We start from the raw sequence: 16,904 nt of genomic DNA, 5'->3' as shown, positions 1-16,904 counted from the left end.
TGGCCGCCGCTGCCTGCCTTATATAAGGGGGGGGGGTGGGGCTCCAGGGGCTAGTGTAGCCTAATTGGCTACACTGGGCCTGCTGACTGTGATGTAGAGGGTCAAAGTTGACCCTCCATGTGCATTATGGGGCGAACCGAACTTCCGCAAAGGTTCGCCAACGGGACGCGAACGCGAACCACCGAAGTTCACGTGGAACCGTTCGCCGGCGAACCGTTCGGCCCATCTCTAGTCATGACATCATGTCCAATCATTGCCATAGCGATGACTGGAGCTAAATGGTAAAGCTGCGGCTCTCGTGGGAATCGTGGACGGGTAAATATTGCCGGTGGCGATCGGGAGGATCAGAGCGGTGCCGGGGGACTTGGGGCCATAGTTAGCTAGCAAAGTGCTAGCTTAAGCATTTGAATCAAATTTTATTTTAAAAAATCCTCCCGCGGACACAGCCTCTGAAACTGCGTACCGCCAGGGAGGTTAAGAACCCTGCAATTGAAGGTATAAGAATGGCTGCAGTTTACATTTTCTCAGTGAAATAAATGATTTTCTCTCCACCAACTATTTGTAACATTGACACACAGTCACTTAATGACCAAGTTTGAAGCTTTCAGGTTCCTGGCATCAAAAATGTGTAAATGGAAGTAGTTAATGTAGCAAATAAATCTGATTGGCTGTTTGTTGTTTCACCCAGGTGTGCAGGGGGGACGAGAGATCCCTAGAACATATCTTCCCAGGTAGTAAGGGATCTGTCACGGAAGAGCCGTGAGCCCAGAAAACGCAATAGCAATCGGTTTCCTGCACCAATTGTCGTTGCATTGCCAGATCAAGATTTTATGTCTAGGGGGTAGCAGACTGTGAGCCTGGGAGTCTCTGGTTTCATAGCTGCTAGAGTAAAGCTGGCCATACACTGGCCCGATTTGCCGCCGTCGAATCTGCTGCCAATCGTTCGCGCTACACATCGAATTTCGATCCATTTCGTCCGATCCCGTCGATCGCTCCGTGCGGAAAATTACCGTCGATCGCCCGCGGGTAGGGAATGCGTCGCTAGCGGCGTTCGAGTGCCTGATGACCGACGCAATAGAGAGGCAATACATTACCTGCTCTGCCGGCGCGACTGCGCCCGCTGTCACCACTTCTTCTTCTCCGCTCTGGTCTCCGACATGCTTCAGTTTCTCCTGCCCGGCAGGAAGTTTAAACAGTAGAGGGTGCTCTACAGTTTAAACAGTAGAGGGTGCTCTACTGTTTAAACTTCCTGCCGGGCAGGAAGAAGTAAAGCATGCCGGGGCCGGAGACCAGAGCGGAGACGGAGCAGCGGTGACCGGGGCAGTCACGCCGGCGGAGCAGGTAATGTATGCGGCGGGGGAGGGGAGCGGCGGCAGCAGCACCACCACCACAACAGATTGTGAACGGGTTCAGGCTGAAATCGGTTCACAATCTGTTTGCAGTAAAGGTAGCCATACGATCCCTCTCTGATCAGATTCGATCAGAGAGGGATCTATCTGTTGGTCGAATCTGATGGCAAATCGACCAGTGTATGGTAGTGTTGGGCGAACACCTAGATGTTCGGGTTCGCGAACGTTCGCCGAACATCGCCGCGATGTTCGGGTGTTCGCGCCGAACTCCGAACATAATGGAAGTCAATGGGGACCCGAACTTTCGTGCTTTGTAAAGCCTTACATGCTACATACCCCAAATTAGCAGGGTATGTGCACCTTGGGAGTGGGTACAAGAGGAAAAAAATATTTGAAAAAGAGCTTATAGTTTTTGAGAAAATTGATTGTAAAGTTTCAAAGGAAAAACTGTCTTTTAAATGTGGAAAATGTCATGTTTCTTTGCACAGGTAACATGCTTTTTGTCGCCATGCAGTCATAAATGTAATACAGAGAAGAGGTTCCAGGAAAAGGTACCGGTAACGCTAACCCAGCAGCAGCAGCACACGTGATGGAACAGGAGCAGGCGCAGGAGGAGAAGGCCATGCTTTTTGAGACACAACAACCCAGGCCTTGCATGAGGACAAGAAGCGTGCGGATAGCATGCTTTTTACCGCCATGCAGTCATAAATGTAATAAAGATAAGAGGTTCAATAAACAGGGACCGGGCGTCAACGCTAACCCAGCAGCAGCAGACGTGATGGAACAGGAGGAGGCGCAGGAGGAGAAGGCCACGCTTTCAGGTGCAACTCAGGCCTTGCATGAGGACAAAAAAATGTGTGCGCAAAGCAATGCAATGAGTAGTTTTCAGGACACAATGGGCTATTCGGAGGAGCTATTCCCACCCCCACAATCTTCTACCTGTAAAAGGTCAATGGAACAGCCACAAATGTTGTGCCCGGATTCACAACCTTTTTCTGTGGAAAATGCACCTCGCACTGAAATGCAAGGCGAGGCCGAGGATGAACATGACATCAACAACTCAACATGACGCAAAATGGGGGCGGAACAGAAAGCTGCTTTCAATGTTTTGAAGGCCTTAATTGCCTCCGGTGGCCAGTTAGATGCATCATTTATCACACCCAAATCCCAGAGCAATGTGTGCAGGAATTTGAATCGCAGGAGGTGTACCGAGATCATCTGGACAAGTGACCAAGTGACCAAGTGACAAGTGACCAAGTGACAAGTGACAAAGTGAAAAGTGACAAAGTGACAAAATGACAAAGTGACAAAATGACAAAGTGACAAGTGACAAGTGACAAAGTGACAAGTAACAAGTGACAAAGTGACAAGTGACAAAGTGACAAAATGACAAAGTGACAAGTGACAAAATGACAAAGTGACAAGTGACAAGTGACAAAGTGACAAGTGACAAGTGACAAAGTGACAAGTGACAAGTGACAAAGTGACAAGTGACAAAATGACAAAGTGACAAGTGACAAAGTGACAAGTGACAAAGTGACAAGTGACAAAATGACAAAGTGACAAAGTGACAAAGTGACAACTGAGAGGTTGTTCTGGGGAGCTCCACTGCACTCAGTCGCATATGAGGAGAGGTCTCGGCGGGACTGCTGATCCTCCTCAGCTTGCTCAAAGCCTTGAGGGTGCCTGAAGATCCTCTGCTTGGAGTTCGCCGGGGTTCAGCTTGGTGTCGGGGTCGGCGGCGTCCTCCTCACTCCAACGTGGCAGATCTTCTGTTGAAGGAAAAAAAAAAAACATTGTTAAAAGTCCAGTACCGCTTCTGAAGGACTCACCAAGAGATGCAGGAGCGCTTCAATCTAGCGCACCATCGCTCGCTGGGTGATGTCCCTCCCTACGCGCTGGAATTCTACGCTGCACATGCTAGCACGCTTTTGCGCAGTGCCGAGGCGCATTCCAGCAGCTAGCTACCAAGCTTCTGTGGATCTGATTGGGCCACCATGTTGGATCTCTGCCAAGTCCTCCAAAATTTTGAGCAATCCACATTGCGTGACTGAGCAGTGACAACTCTACAGTCAGCATTACAATACCACTGCTGTGTTTACTGAAGAAATCAATGTTGAAGATGGAAAACCGCTGGCATGATGCAAGTGGGGGATTCTGATGATGAAAACGATCAGCGTGATGATACCAACATTAGGCAACCTGCCTCAGGAAACGCTGGTCCCAGCTATGACAAAGAACAGGACGAGGAACAGCTGGAGTTGGAGCAGGAATTGGATGCCCCCACTGCCGAGGGACAGAGCGGTGCACGTTGGACTTCCACAATTTAGCGGGAATGGACAGCAGAAGAGGAAGAAAGTGATGCTGGTGACGAATATGGTGCATCACAACAATCACAACGCTCACAAGAACATGAAGACAGAGGAGTCTGGCAGGACTCTCTGGCACACATGGCTCAATTCATGCTAGACTGCATTGAACGCGGCCCGCGCATTATTCACTATTCATTATTATTCATTATTCTGGAATCTGGACAACACCAATTACTGGGTTTATACCCAGTTTATACAAACACAATGTTAAAAAACTGATTGAAGAAAGTGTCAGACAGGTCAAAAATGGAACAATTCCAGCAGGCCCTTGAGGATGGAGACTTTAGAGAGGAGATTGACATCCTCCTCCTTCTCTAGCCAGTTGTACGCCGACAGACTGACTTCAGCAAACCCAGGAGGACCAGGAGGGCAGCAAAGAACACAAGCTGCTGCTAGTGCCGAAAAGGGAATGGTATTGGCAGTGTCCTTGGAGTGGGAACATTTTCTGACACCCATGCAGCAGCCCACAGAACAGCAATCGGGCAGTTCCACGTCCTCCAACACCAATCGCCTGGAGAAGATGGTCAAGGTCCAGGACTACATGTCAGATGGCATAGCTGTGTTGAACAATCCATCTGCAGACAGACGGTGAGTGTGACAGGCAGCACAGAAGGACCATGGCAACTCACTCATAGTACCACAGTTTGATAGTGCTGCCCAAAAAATTATATGGATCCGTGGACCCGGGCACTGCGGGCAGTACTGGGAAGTGGGAACGCAGATTTTAATACCTAAACACACGATACAACATGTATTCCGGGGTCGGACTCTGAGGCACATACAGATGGTCCCGATCATCATCCTCATCATACAACTCTTCTCCTGAGTCTGACCCACCCACCACCTCTGCCTCCCCAACATCCCCAGACACAGACCCCTCATCGTCCTCAACATTAACTTGGGATGCTGGCCTGAGCCAGACCTTCTCCTCCACATCAGGCCCCATCATCTCCTCAATGGCAGCCCTCATTAATCGCTCTGGCGACGGACCGATGGACACAACGTTCTCCTCCGGGGAGGGCTGCTGCTGACCACTGGCTGCTGGGGTGGATGTTATAGCTTGCGTGGGGCGTTGGCTGTTGCTGTTGTTGGGAGTGCTGCTCACAGCGGAGGTCTCTAAGGAACTCATGGTGAGCTCATATAGTGGTTGGCGGTGAGTGGAGTATTACTGATCCCAGCAATATACACACTGACTGGCAGAGTACGCATTGCTATATAGTCTGGCTGAGCGGTGTACACAGAGTGGCAGTACACACAATGCTATATAGTCTGGCTGAGCGGTGTACACAGAGTGGCAGTAAACAATGCTATATAGTCTGGCTGAGCGGTGTACACAGAGTGGCAGTACACACAATGCTATATAGTCTGGCTGAGCGGTGTACACAGAGTGGCAGTAAACAATGCTATATAGTCTGGCTGAGCGGTGTACACAGAGTGGCAGTAAACAATGCTATATAGTCTGGCTGAGCGTTGTACACAGATTGGCAGTAAACAATGCTATATAGTGTGGCTGAGCGTTGTACACAGAGTGGCAGTAAACAATGCTATATAGTCTGGCTGAGCGGTGTACACAGAGTGGCAGTACACACAATGCTATATAGTCTGGCTGAGCGGTGTACACAGAGTGGCAGTAAACAATGCTATATAGTCTGGCTGAGCGGTGTACACAGAGTGGCAGTAAACAATGCTATATAGTCTGGCTGAGCGGTGTACACAGAGTGGCAGTACACACAATGCTATATAGTCTGGCTGAGCCGTGTACACAGAGTGGCAGTACACACAATGCTATATAGTCTGGCTGAGCGGTGTACACAGAGTGGCAGTAAACACAATGCTATATATAGCGTGGCTGAGCGAGGTACATATTAATAAAGTGTGTGTGTGTGTGTGTGTGTGTGTGTGTGTGTGTGTGTGTGTGTGTGTGTGTGTGTGTGTGTGTGTGTGTGTGTGTGTGTGTGTGTGCGTGTGCGTGTGCGTGTGCGTGTGCGTGTGCGTGTGTGTGTGTGTGTGTGTGTGTAAGGCTGAAGGAAGAAAGACTGACTGCTGACTCCCGCCTAAAACTCCTTACATACAAAATGGGAGGGTCCCATAGTATAACACGATGCTATCTGTGATTGGTCTAATTAAATAATGCTATAGTCTCTATTGGTCGACTACTAAACCTAGCTGCTTCAATTAACTGTTCATTTATCACAAAAAGAGCACATGTTCCATTCTGGCTGAAACCAGAACTGGCATCTTCTGGTATGCCTTGGCCAGAGAACTAATGAAAGACATCTGTTTGACCATAGCTTCTGACTGGGGGGGATGGTTATCCTATACATACCATTGCTTCTCAGAGCAAGGAATTCCTGAGATCAGGACTATAGTCTATAGAATTTCCACTAAATCCCTGTTCCCCTAACCTAGATAATAGAAGATGTCTATTCAATCAGTCTTATCAATATCACATATATAATTGATCCATAGTTTTGATATCTCAAACGCGTCACATCCAATATAGATAATTCTCCTTCTCATCACAGCAGGGCCCTAGCTATGTAGAGAGCTCAAATCATCAAATATTTAGATTACTTGATTAAAATCTCAAAACAACTTATTACATCTCCCCCTTTATAGAAGTTAAATCATATATTAAAATTACTTTCACTTCTATAAACACATTTTGTATAATTTAATCATTATCAAAATTTTTGTTAAAATATAACAATCATATTCTGTCATCTTTCACTAATGATTACATTCAAATGTTACTACCTCTAATATTTAGACAAACCAATAACTTTATTTAACCTAATTGCATCTATATGCTCTTCATTCATCCCTTGTGAATGAACTGTAAGAGGGGAAAAAAAACTCTTAACCACTGCCTTGCTGGACTTAACTTTAACAGCAACTTCTTTTGTTCTTTCATGTGTAATTGAATCAGTGTGTGTTAACCCTTTCACATCTTGTTGTACAGGAAACTTTACCTTTGACAAAAATGGTAGATTCTTCTTAAAATTAAACTAATACCCTTAAACTAAACATGCAAGCATGATGACAAATCTAAACTTTGAATTTCATTACTTTTCCTTCCATTTGAAAATGATCATAAAACCCTTTTTGATAAAACAATCATAATAATGTATATAATTAACTGGATTACCTAATAATGTTACATAATAATCAAATGTATTGCCTTCCAACTACTAATATCATTAAAATATTATTCATTCATCTTGATGGAATTCATATCACTTATCCATCCCAAATCAATATGAATTAATGTATACCTGTATTCTTCAATTATGTCATACCTCCTTAAAAAGTTTGTATTACTGTTTGGAAATATCTATAATATATACAGTTTGAACTTTCAAACATATCCTAATCAAATATTGTTTCCATTATTGATCAAAATTAAAAACATTAAATCATAAAAATGTATCATTTAAGGACATGATACTGATGCAAAGTGTATAATAATACCTTCTCATCATCTGATTTACATTAACATTTTATTATGCTATCTAACTAGCCTTTTGCTTTCTGACAAGCCTTATTATCTTTAAATCAGATTTCAAAGTTTTTAATACCCATTAATTATATAATCAATGATTTTTTGCACCATCTAAAATTCCTTTCATAATGTTCCAATCAAACTCTCAAAATAACTTTACATACAAGATATATTATGGAAAACCCCTTTCTATCAAAAATATCAATTTCCAAACATTAATCAAACCTTATTCAAAAATGTACCTTATTTTTTCAAAAAAAAAATGATTGGATCTATAGGTCAATGGATAAAAAAAACTTTCCTTATAGAACCTTTTCTGTTTTTACCAATATTTTTCCCTAAACTTTTTTCATTACTTTATGAAAACATCACATATATATACCAAAACAAAAATGAAAATGTGTTTTTCATGTGTGTCAAATGAATTAAAAATGATGTGTGTAAAGAGATTAAATTTTCAGTTCAGTTCTGGAAAGGGGGGAGGAAAAAAAAAACTCTTCAATGTCTTCAAGCACTTCTGTTCATTCCTTTATCAATGGAAGCATGGAATCTCATCTCAGTAGGCTCATTAGCATGTGAAAGCCTTGTAATCTTGCCATCTCTGCATGTGATCTTTTTCGTCAATAAATCATTTAGAAATACATCTATAATAAAACAATATGGTATCAATAATCTTGTCTCAAGAAAATAACTTTAAACTTTTGTTCCACCTTTGAACAAACAAAAACTCATATGACATTGTCTACAATTCTTTAATGAGGACACAACTTTACCATGAACTTTTCTAAATCTCGTTTATCTAATAAACATAGGTTTCATAACCTTAGATAAACCTAATAAAAAGCTCAATCAAACCTACAACGTCATCTTAAAAACATCCTTCACACATTATTGCGAGGACAATAAAGTTATATTCTTTTTATGCAAATGTGTAATAGCATGTAAATATGTGTGTGTGCGTTAACATAACATGCCAATTTCACGTGTATATATCATTATTAGTCTACCTGCTGTGTGTGTGCAAATTGCAAGTAACTAAATGATACCTTTACATTTCTTACACAATAATATCTCAAAAATGATCAATACATTATCTATAAAGACTTCTGACATATTTTAACTCATGCAGTTTGGGTGACTGCAAATATTTCAGATTACATGAATCCAGCTGTTCTTAATTAACCCTTCTCTTGATACCACTGCTTCTTATACAAACAGACGAAAACATCTTCCAAATAACTTCTGCTAAAACATTTCTATGTCACTAAAAAACTTAACTTGAAAACTTTCTTTAATTTTTATTTAAAATGACCTCATCTTATATACTTGTTACTAACAAATTAACATAACAAGATATATTCTTTTTACTCTACTTTCTTGACATAAGTCTCTTTCATATGATTAAACTTTACTAGCTCACTGAATCTATACAACTGGCCTACTAAAGTACATAGCAACTGATGTAACCAATTACTAATATCCAAAATAAACTCAAGGAAACATGAAATCCACTTTTCTATAAACAACTGATACTCGAATTACTTTTAAATCCAATATCCCATTCAATATTGTACCTCAATTTTCATCAATTTACAGAAAGGAAGGAAATCACCACCATCTCTGATTTTCTTCACATACTTCTCAGGAAACAAAATTTAATAATTTTAAGGAGATAGAATACATGTTTACACCAAATCATAAAGGGGAAATAAAAAAAATGTTATCACATAAGCACATATAGAATAAACAAACAATAACTTTTGTCAGAGTTCTGCTTTAACCTGTTGTCCTTTAAACGTTTTATTTTTTTAATTTCCTTGAATTTGAATATATTGTGTACAGTCTAAAATATCAGTGCAAACATTACTGTATTAATAATTTACAGCAATGATCAGAGTATGCAATTTTATTTCAGATATTTTATACACCAACACCAAGTCCCTTGTATACCAATAATTTGAACTGGTACATCTGATTTCACACCTCTGACCGTAAAAGATATGAAAACACCTGTCACCATTCATCAATTATATTTTCATAAATTTCCATCTTTCTTCCGGTAAAGAAATATAGACCTATACAAAAATACAGCATATATAAGTATAAGGATATACTTATTCATAACAAATCACTTATGGGACTGATCATTCAGCATATCATAATCTGCTCATATTACTAATCATCAATCACTGATCACATTAAACTGAACACACATATTGTTTTTACCTTATAAAGTGTCAAAATCATCTAACTGTAATAACTATAGTCATGAGCTACCAAATTTATTTTATACCTTACAGATCAAATTCTTATGTCATTGATGCAATCGCTATTTGCAACAATTCAGCTTTATTTAATCAAAATTAAACCAAATATCTTTATTTCACAATAATCTCACTAAGAATATCCTCCTGACTAAACCTATAACTTAAAAAAACTTATTTTATCAACTTTTGTATAAATCGATTGTTACAATATTTGTCTGTCGTCAATGAACACAAGCAATCACATCTTACTCCTGAATGCTAACTCTTATCATAATATCCTCATCAATCCTCTAATACAGAAACAGATATGTCTATCATAAAACTAGGATTATTAATACTCCTATGCAACATTATAATAAGCTAATTTTAATAAATTAAAATTTAATATCAATTATAATATTAATGACTATATTTTATACTTTTTATCAAAACTCAAATGGAAAAATAGGACAACAACTCTGAAATTTGAATGAAATTTTCATAACATATATAGCTTGCAATACAAATACTTTTATGTGACATCTGCAATGATTTTACACTCCAACTAGAATAGCTGTAACATGAGACATGCTGCTGCTGCTGCTGATGCATGTCATTTTGGTAACCAATTCATAAACTATCACCTTTAAATACCCAGAAACATTTTATTTTTCCATGGCTTTCAGGATTATTGCGCTTTTATTAAGCCACTATTACAGATACATTTCCTTTTTATATAAACTGTCACTTATTCATGGTCAATACATTTTCTTTCACACAAGTGGCCAATTAGCATAAATATAAAAATCCTTATTTTACTTATAGAAGCTAATAAGTTTTGCTTCTATGATCATATTATACCTTCCATTTAACCCATTTTTTCCCACGTTTAGCTTGCAGCTCTGTAATCAAGAATGGTTCTATTTTTAAATAAACATCATCATTGACAAGGTCTGCATACTGTCTATTTTGCATGCTGTTCATTTTAGCAACCTCTAAGTAACTATTTCCCTTATTAACTAACAAATAATCTTTAATAACTTTGGATAACGCGAATCTGACTTTTAACTTAAACATTTTAGCCAAATCAACAGAAAATAAAACATAATCACCTTATGCAGACAGACTTCTGGTATCACCCACATCTTATGGAGGTCCATTCGCCTCTGGTCTGGTCTCCTCGTCCCTTTCAACTTCAGGTTCAATCGCAAAAATAGTTTCAGAAATACCCAGCTTTCTTTTTTCTCCTCAGTCCCCCATTTTTGAAACGAGTTTGCGATCATGGCTGAGTTAATCTTCGTGAATCATTTACGACTGGTTGGCTCACCAAAATGTTAAATATGGGATTTGTTGTTTAAAAACAAAGTCTTTTGGAGACCAGAATAAATCATTTTAAAGATGTGGTTGTTTAATTAAGCATTATTGATCTTCCATGAATATTCAAAAATAAATCAATAAAGGTACAAATCTTAGTTACATTATAAATAATTACAAAATATAAACAAATTGATTGCTGAGTAATCTGTAGGTATATTAATAAAGTGTGTGTGTGTGTGTGTGTGTGTGTGTGTGTGTGTGTGTGTGCGTGTGCGTGTGCGTGTGTGTGTGTGTGTGTGTGTGTGTGTGTGTGTAAGGCTGAAGGAAGAAAGACTGACTGCTGACTCCCGCCTAAAACTCCTTACATACAAAATGGGAGGGTCCCATAGTATAACACGATGCTATCTGTGATTGGTCTAATTAAATAATGCTAAAGTCTCTATTGGTCGACTACTAAACCTAGCTGCTTCAATTAACTGTTCATTTATCACAAAAAGAGCACATGTTCCATTCTGGCTGAAACCAGAACTGGCATCTTCTGGTATGCCTTGACCAGAGAACTAATGAAAGACATCTGTTTGACCATAGCTTCTGACTGGGGGGGATGGTTATCCTATACATACCATTGCTTCTCAGAGCAAGGAATTCCTGAGATCAGGACTATAGTCTATAGAATTTCCACTAAATCCCTGTTCCCCTAACCTAGATAATAGAAGATTTCTATTCAATCAGTCTTATCAATATCACATATATAATTGATCCATAGTTTTGATATCTCAATCGCGTCACATCCAATATAGATAATTCTCCTTCTCATCACAGCAGGGCCCTAGCTATGTAGAGAGCTCAAATCATCAAATATTTAGATTACTTGATTAAAATCTCAAAACAACTTATTACAGTGTTTAACTGTTTTATTTGCAGGTCTAGAGTCAGCCAGTCAGTGGGATTCTCTGTCCCATGGTAACAGAGATGGTGTTTAATAGATCGCACGCCTCCCTCTGGTCTGTCTGCTTCTAAAATTCCAGCGGTTTCTGCACAACGATTGCGACCACAGATTGCATGGTCTGTGTGCTGAAACCGATTGGAAGGCATTGAGCGGTCCGGCCACTAGGGGGCATGTGACAGGATCTGTGTACTAAGTTTCATTGCAATCGGTCAAGGCATCTTTTTGAGTGATCGCGGCACATACATACTTTGTCTAGGTATGTATTTGGCTGTTGTTTGTTCTGCCCACTTTTTCTAACCTTAACACACAGACACTCATTAACAAAGTTTGTGAGCTTTCAGGTTCCTTTGTATCAATAATTACAATTTTCCAATATCAGAAATATGTTTGGCTCTTTGTGGCTCCTCCCCTTTTATGAATTTGAACAGTCCCATAGTGAGCGACTGCACCAGGTTCAAGGCCTCTTCTATTTACAGTGTAATAATGGCAACAATTTAAATATTCTCCTTGAAAATCAATAGGTGAATTTTGATTGGCTGTTGTAGGCTCCACCGACTTTCCTGAATATTAAGTCTAGCCACCAGGTGACCATCTGTCAAAAGTTTGAGAACCCTGCCAATGAAAGTGTAAGAATGGCTGCAGTTTACATTTTCACTGTGAAGTTTATTTTTGGCTCTGCCCACTTTTTGTAACCTGGACACACAGTCACTCAATGACCAAGTGTGTGAGTTTTTGAGTTCCTGGAATCAAAAACTTGTGAATAGAAGCAGTTTATCCAGCAAAGAAAACTGATTGTCTGTTTGTGGCTCAGCCCCTTAAGTAAATTTGAACCCCAATCACCCGATGACCAGTTTTGTACCAGGTTTGAGTCCTTTGCCATTAACAGTGTAAGAATGGCAGCAGTTTAAATATTCCCATTGAAAATCAATAGGTGAATTTTGATTGGCTGTTGTAGGCTCCACCCACTTTCATGAATATTAATCCCAGTCACCCTGTGACCAACTGTGCAAAGTTTGAGAACCCTGCCATTAACAGTGAGAGAGAGAGAGAGAGAGAGATTTTGCCATCAAACAGGACTGCAACTTCCTGTGTCTTCCCCATTATGATTCCCCAGGTTCAGCACCACTTTAAAAAAAAAAATTGGGGTTTTACATGGAGTCTCTTTTTGGTGTTCTTGAGCCAGTGATAATGCAAACTCTTATGTGAATTGTTACCTCTCAAGAAGATAGTGACATATTGCAGAAGCATCTGGATAGGATGGCTATATGGGCACACAAATGGCAGATGAAATGTACACTCATGTATTTTGGTTGTACCAATGTTCTAACACCACACAAAATATACGAGATACAGATGGTGACCTCAAACATGGAGAGGAACTTAGAAGTTTGGTGATTCACTGTACTTCCTGATTAGGCCTTCCCTCCCTGCGGCTCTGTTTACCTGCTGCCCCCCCCCCCCAGGCTACCTATACTGAAGGCAACTATACCTGTCTAACCTATACCGGGGTCACCTATAGCAGGCTACCAATACTGGGGGCAGTTACTATATACCTGGCTAACCTATATTGAGGGCAACTATACCTGGCTAACCTATACTGTGGGAAATTATACCTGGCTAACTTATACTGGGGGCAACTATACCTGGCTTACCTATACTGGGGCAACTGTACCTGGCTAACCTACATTGGGGCACCTATACTTGGCTAACTTATTCTGGGGGCACCTATACCTGGCTAACCTATACTGGGGCAACAATACCTGGGTATCTAAACTGGGGCAGGTATGCCCGGCTACCTTTACTGGGAGTACCTATAGCTGGCTCACTTATACTGGGGTACCTATAGCTGGAAACCTATACTGGGGATAACTATATCAGGCTACCTTTACTGGGGGCATTTATACCAGGCTTCCTATGCTTGGGTCACCTATACCAAGCTATCTATTCTGGGCACAACTACGCTACCTTTACTGGGGTCACCTATACCTGGCTACCTATACGGTAAGTATGTTTCTTTTTTTTTTTAGCCCCTTCCCGACCGCCTAATGTCAATAGGCATCGGGAAGGCGGCAGTCTCAGGGCCGCGTAATGCCAAAAGGTGTAAAGAGCGATGGGCAGGTATTAGCGTGGATCGCGCATACGGATGCGGAGCTCCACTCCATAAATAACCTGCTAGCCGCGGCTGGCAGGATGAAGAAAAAGCAAGTAATGACTTGTACAGTGCTGAAATCTACTGCAGCGCTGTACAGGGGACAGCTCTGTCACTGAGGGGAGACACACAAGGTGATCACTCTTGTAGGCTGATGCCTATGAGAGAGATCACACTGATTGGATCTCGGGGGGGGGGGGGGGGGAGGTATACAGTAAAAACAATACAAAAATAGTGCTTTTTATTGAAAAAAAGCACATATTAATTAATAAAAAAAAAAAAAGTAGCAGCAGCAATCAGATGCCACCAACAGAAAGCTTTGTTGGTGGCAAGATTAGGGGGGGGGGGGGGGGGTGATTTATTTGTGTGCTACATTGTATGGCTCAGCTGCAGAGCACTGAACTGTAAAACTTAAATAGCCTGGTCACTAGTGGGGTGGCAGCCTGTGGTCCTTAAGTGGTTAAATATCCAAACTTTTTGCAGTAGGGAAGGGGGGGGGGGGGTTGCAGTGATTTCTTGTTACGCCTCGGTTTGATGTATGATTTTTTTTATCAGCGTCTCCTTCTTCTTTCTCCTCCTCCTCCTCCCCTCCCCTCCCTGCTTCCCTTTTCTTCTCTTCTTCCTTTTAGTGTTAAGCATCTGGGTGTTAAATTATTTATATTTTAGGGGCATGCTGGGGTTTTATATGTGTGTATATGCAGTATATATGTCTATTCCTTTAAATCAGGAGGCATCATTTTGTCTCTAACGCAGTGAGGGCCCCTTTCCTTCCTCCACCTATAAAGGCTCCACCACCACTGTGCAGGTTCATTGCAACTATGACTAAGGACATACTGTAAGCCCGACACGCATTAGTTCATCCTGTGGATGGCATTTTTCCTGTATCTCACTGCTTTTCACATAGTGTCTGGTTTTACACTCATCCAGAGTCTGTGGATCTCTCCCTCCTATCTAGCATGTATGGCAGCTTTGCTATAAACCCATAAAGTCAGTGGTATGGACTGCAATGTAGATCATTAAATTACGTGAAATTTGCAAAATCCTGGATCCTGATTACGGTTACAAACCCTTTTTCCGAATTAAATGTTAGATTACGTGCTCATCGCTCCACTGCTCCTCCGAGGCTTCTGTGTTTCCTGATTATTAGTGCGCTCCAAGACCTCCTCCTCCATCTGCTCCTCTCCTTCTCCAGCTGCGGTAATGACAGATCCTGCTGCTCTACAGCTCTGAGCCCTCTGAAGGCTTTGTTCTTCCTGGTTTATTGGTACCCTCTCCCTGCATGACCTGATGGCGCACGTATGCCAGGGTCATGCATGATGTGTAGGCTGCAGCAGAGGCCCGCCAATATCACACACTGAGAGAGCACCAGTGCAACAAAGAATGGAGGCATCAAAATGCTTGTTGTGTGATGTGACAGGGTTTGTAGGTTCATGGAGGGATAAGTTTAGGGTGCCAGGACATCTGTGCCTATAGGCTCCTGTGATATAAATCCAGCCCTGCTCGGAGGACATCTAGCTGTAGAGTAGCAGAATTTGTCTTTTCAGCTGGCTGGAGAGGAGGAGAGGACTTGAAGCACGCCGGCTGGATAGGTATGAGTTTCGGCTCACTGTGTACTTCATTGTGGGTGGACACCTAGCACACATTTGGACTACAAGATGCGCTGACTTCCTCCCCACCCCACACACACAGTTTTGGGGAAGGAGAAGTGCATCTTATGGTGTGAAAAATATGGTATATACTGTAGTTATGCACACAGAGGAATCCACACTCAGTCAGCTAAACCATGCCCATCAGAGACAACATAGGATACAATACTACACATACTGTATATGTGGCATCATAGTGACTAATGCATTGTAGTGGTTTTGTCTCTGCAGGGGACGGTCTCACTGAACATACGGACCAGGCATTCACTACAAAGGACAAGGATAATGACGGCCACAATGGAAACTGTGCAGTGCTGTGGACTGGGGCCTGGTGGTACAAATACTGTCTTGTTTCCGACCTGAACGGATTATACCTGCGGGAGCCAAACACAAACAAAGGCTCAGGGGTTTTGTGGGATGTATTCAAGACAGATTTCTACTCTTATAAAGTGTCTGAAATGAAATTCCGCCCAGAATAACAGACAGAAGTAAATCTGTGTCTCTCTGTCAGTTCATCAATAAATAGAGAGGCGTGGCTTTCAGAAACTATGCAAATGCACTGCTGAAGTGACATCACATGACCTGTACCCAACACTCTGACTGGATGGACATGTTTATAAGACAACATGCTCCCCCCCCCCCCACACACACACACACACAAGCAGAAGTGTGTGGTATGTGTGCTTGTTGCAAAAGCATGACAATTAGAGAAATAACACAATGCATTTCAATAAAGGAACTTTTTACTGCTTGCTTTGGCATTTTTTTTTTTTTGTTTTGTTTTAGAAAACTTACTTCATTAAAGCGTTACAAGTATCCAGCCTCTGACTTGGGGTTGTAGCAGGGGTCGATTCGTGCGTGAACGTGGATGGACGATGTCCACCTACTTTTCTTAGAGGGTGGACGTCGTCCACCCTAGCAGGATGCATGTTCAATTGAGTGCCACCATGGTACAGGCTGAACCCAAGCAGAGGAACTTCCAGGCATACTCCTCTGTCTGTCCCACCCTCCAATCAGTACAGCTCTTTAGCAAAGGGCTATTCTCTCCTGCCAATGAAAGACAGAGAGACAGCCGAGAGAGCCCGCCCACATATCTCCGTCCAACTTTCAGCATCTGCAGGAGAATGTGAGCGTTGTGGGGGCCTCAGTTCATCCGCTCTCCTCTCAGTTTATCCTCTCTCCTCTCAGTTTCTCCTCTCTTTCGACCTATTCGGATATCCGGATAGACAAACCGGAAGTGCCTTTTAAAATGCTTTAAAAACGTTTTTAACCTTCAAAAACACCCCCTTTTTCCTCTTACCCTCCTTTTTCCTCCAGAGGAGGAGGATCTTGTCTTCCAGGGATTTGTATGATGTCAAAAGCACACTCACATAC

The 16,904-nt window shown here is 41.6% G+C and overlaps 1 protein-coding gene across 11 annotated transcripts in view; it reads left to right on the top strand.

Annotated features, from left to right (window-relative positions):
- LOC137560850 (fibrinogen C domain-containing protein 1-like) overlaps positions 1–16,283 on the top strand; it is a 153,214-nt gene extending 136,931 nt beyond the window's left edge. For all 11 annotated transcript variants that reach the window (XM_068271999.1, XM_068271997.1, XM_068271996.1 and 8 more), the window contains one exon: positions 15,762–16,283. In XM_068271999.1, the coding sequence (XP_068128100.1) occupies positions 15,762–16,009 (248 nt within the window). In that variant the 3' untranslated portion in view covers positions 16,010–16,283. The remainder of the gene's footprint in view (positions 1–15,761) is intronic.
- Positions 16,284–16,904: the final 621 nt, after the last annotated feature.

This window comes from Hyperolius riggenbachi, chromosome 3 (genome assembly GCF_040937935.1).
Source record: "Hyperolius riggenbachi isolate aHypRig1 chromosome 3, aHypRig1.pri, whole genome shotgun sequence".
NCBI classification, from domain to species: domain Eukaryota; kingdom Metazoa; phylum Chordata; class Amphibia; order Anura; family Hyperoliidae; genus Hyperolius; species Hyperolius riggenbachi.
Note: the sequence above shows the minus strand (reverse complement) of the source record. Positions and strands in the feature narration are given on the sequence as shown.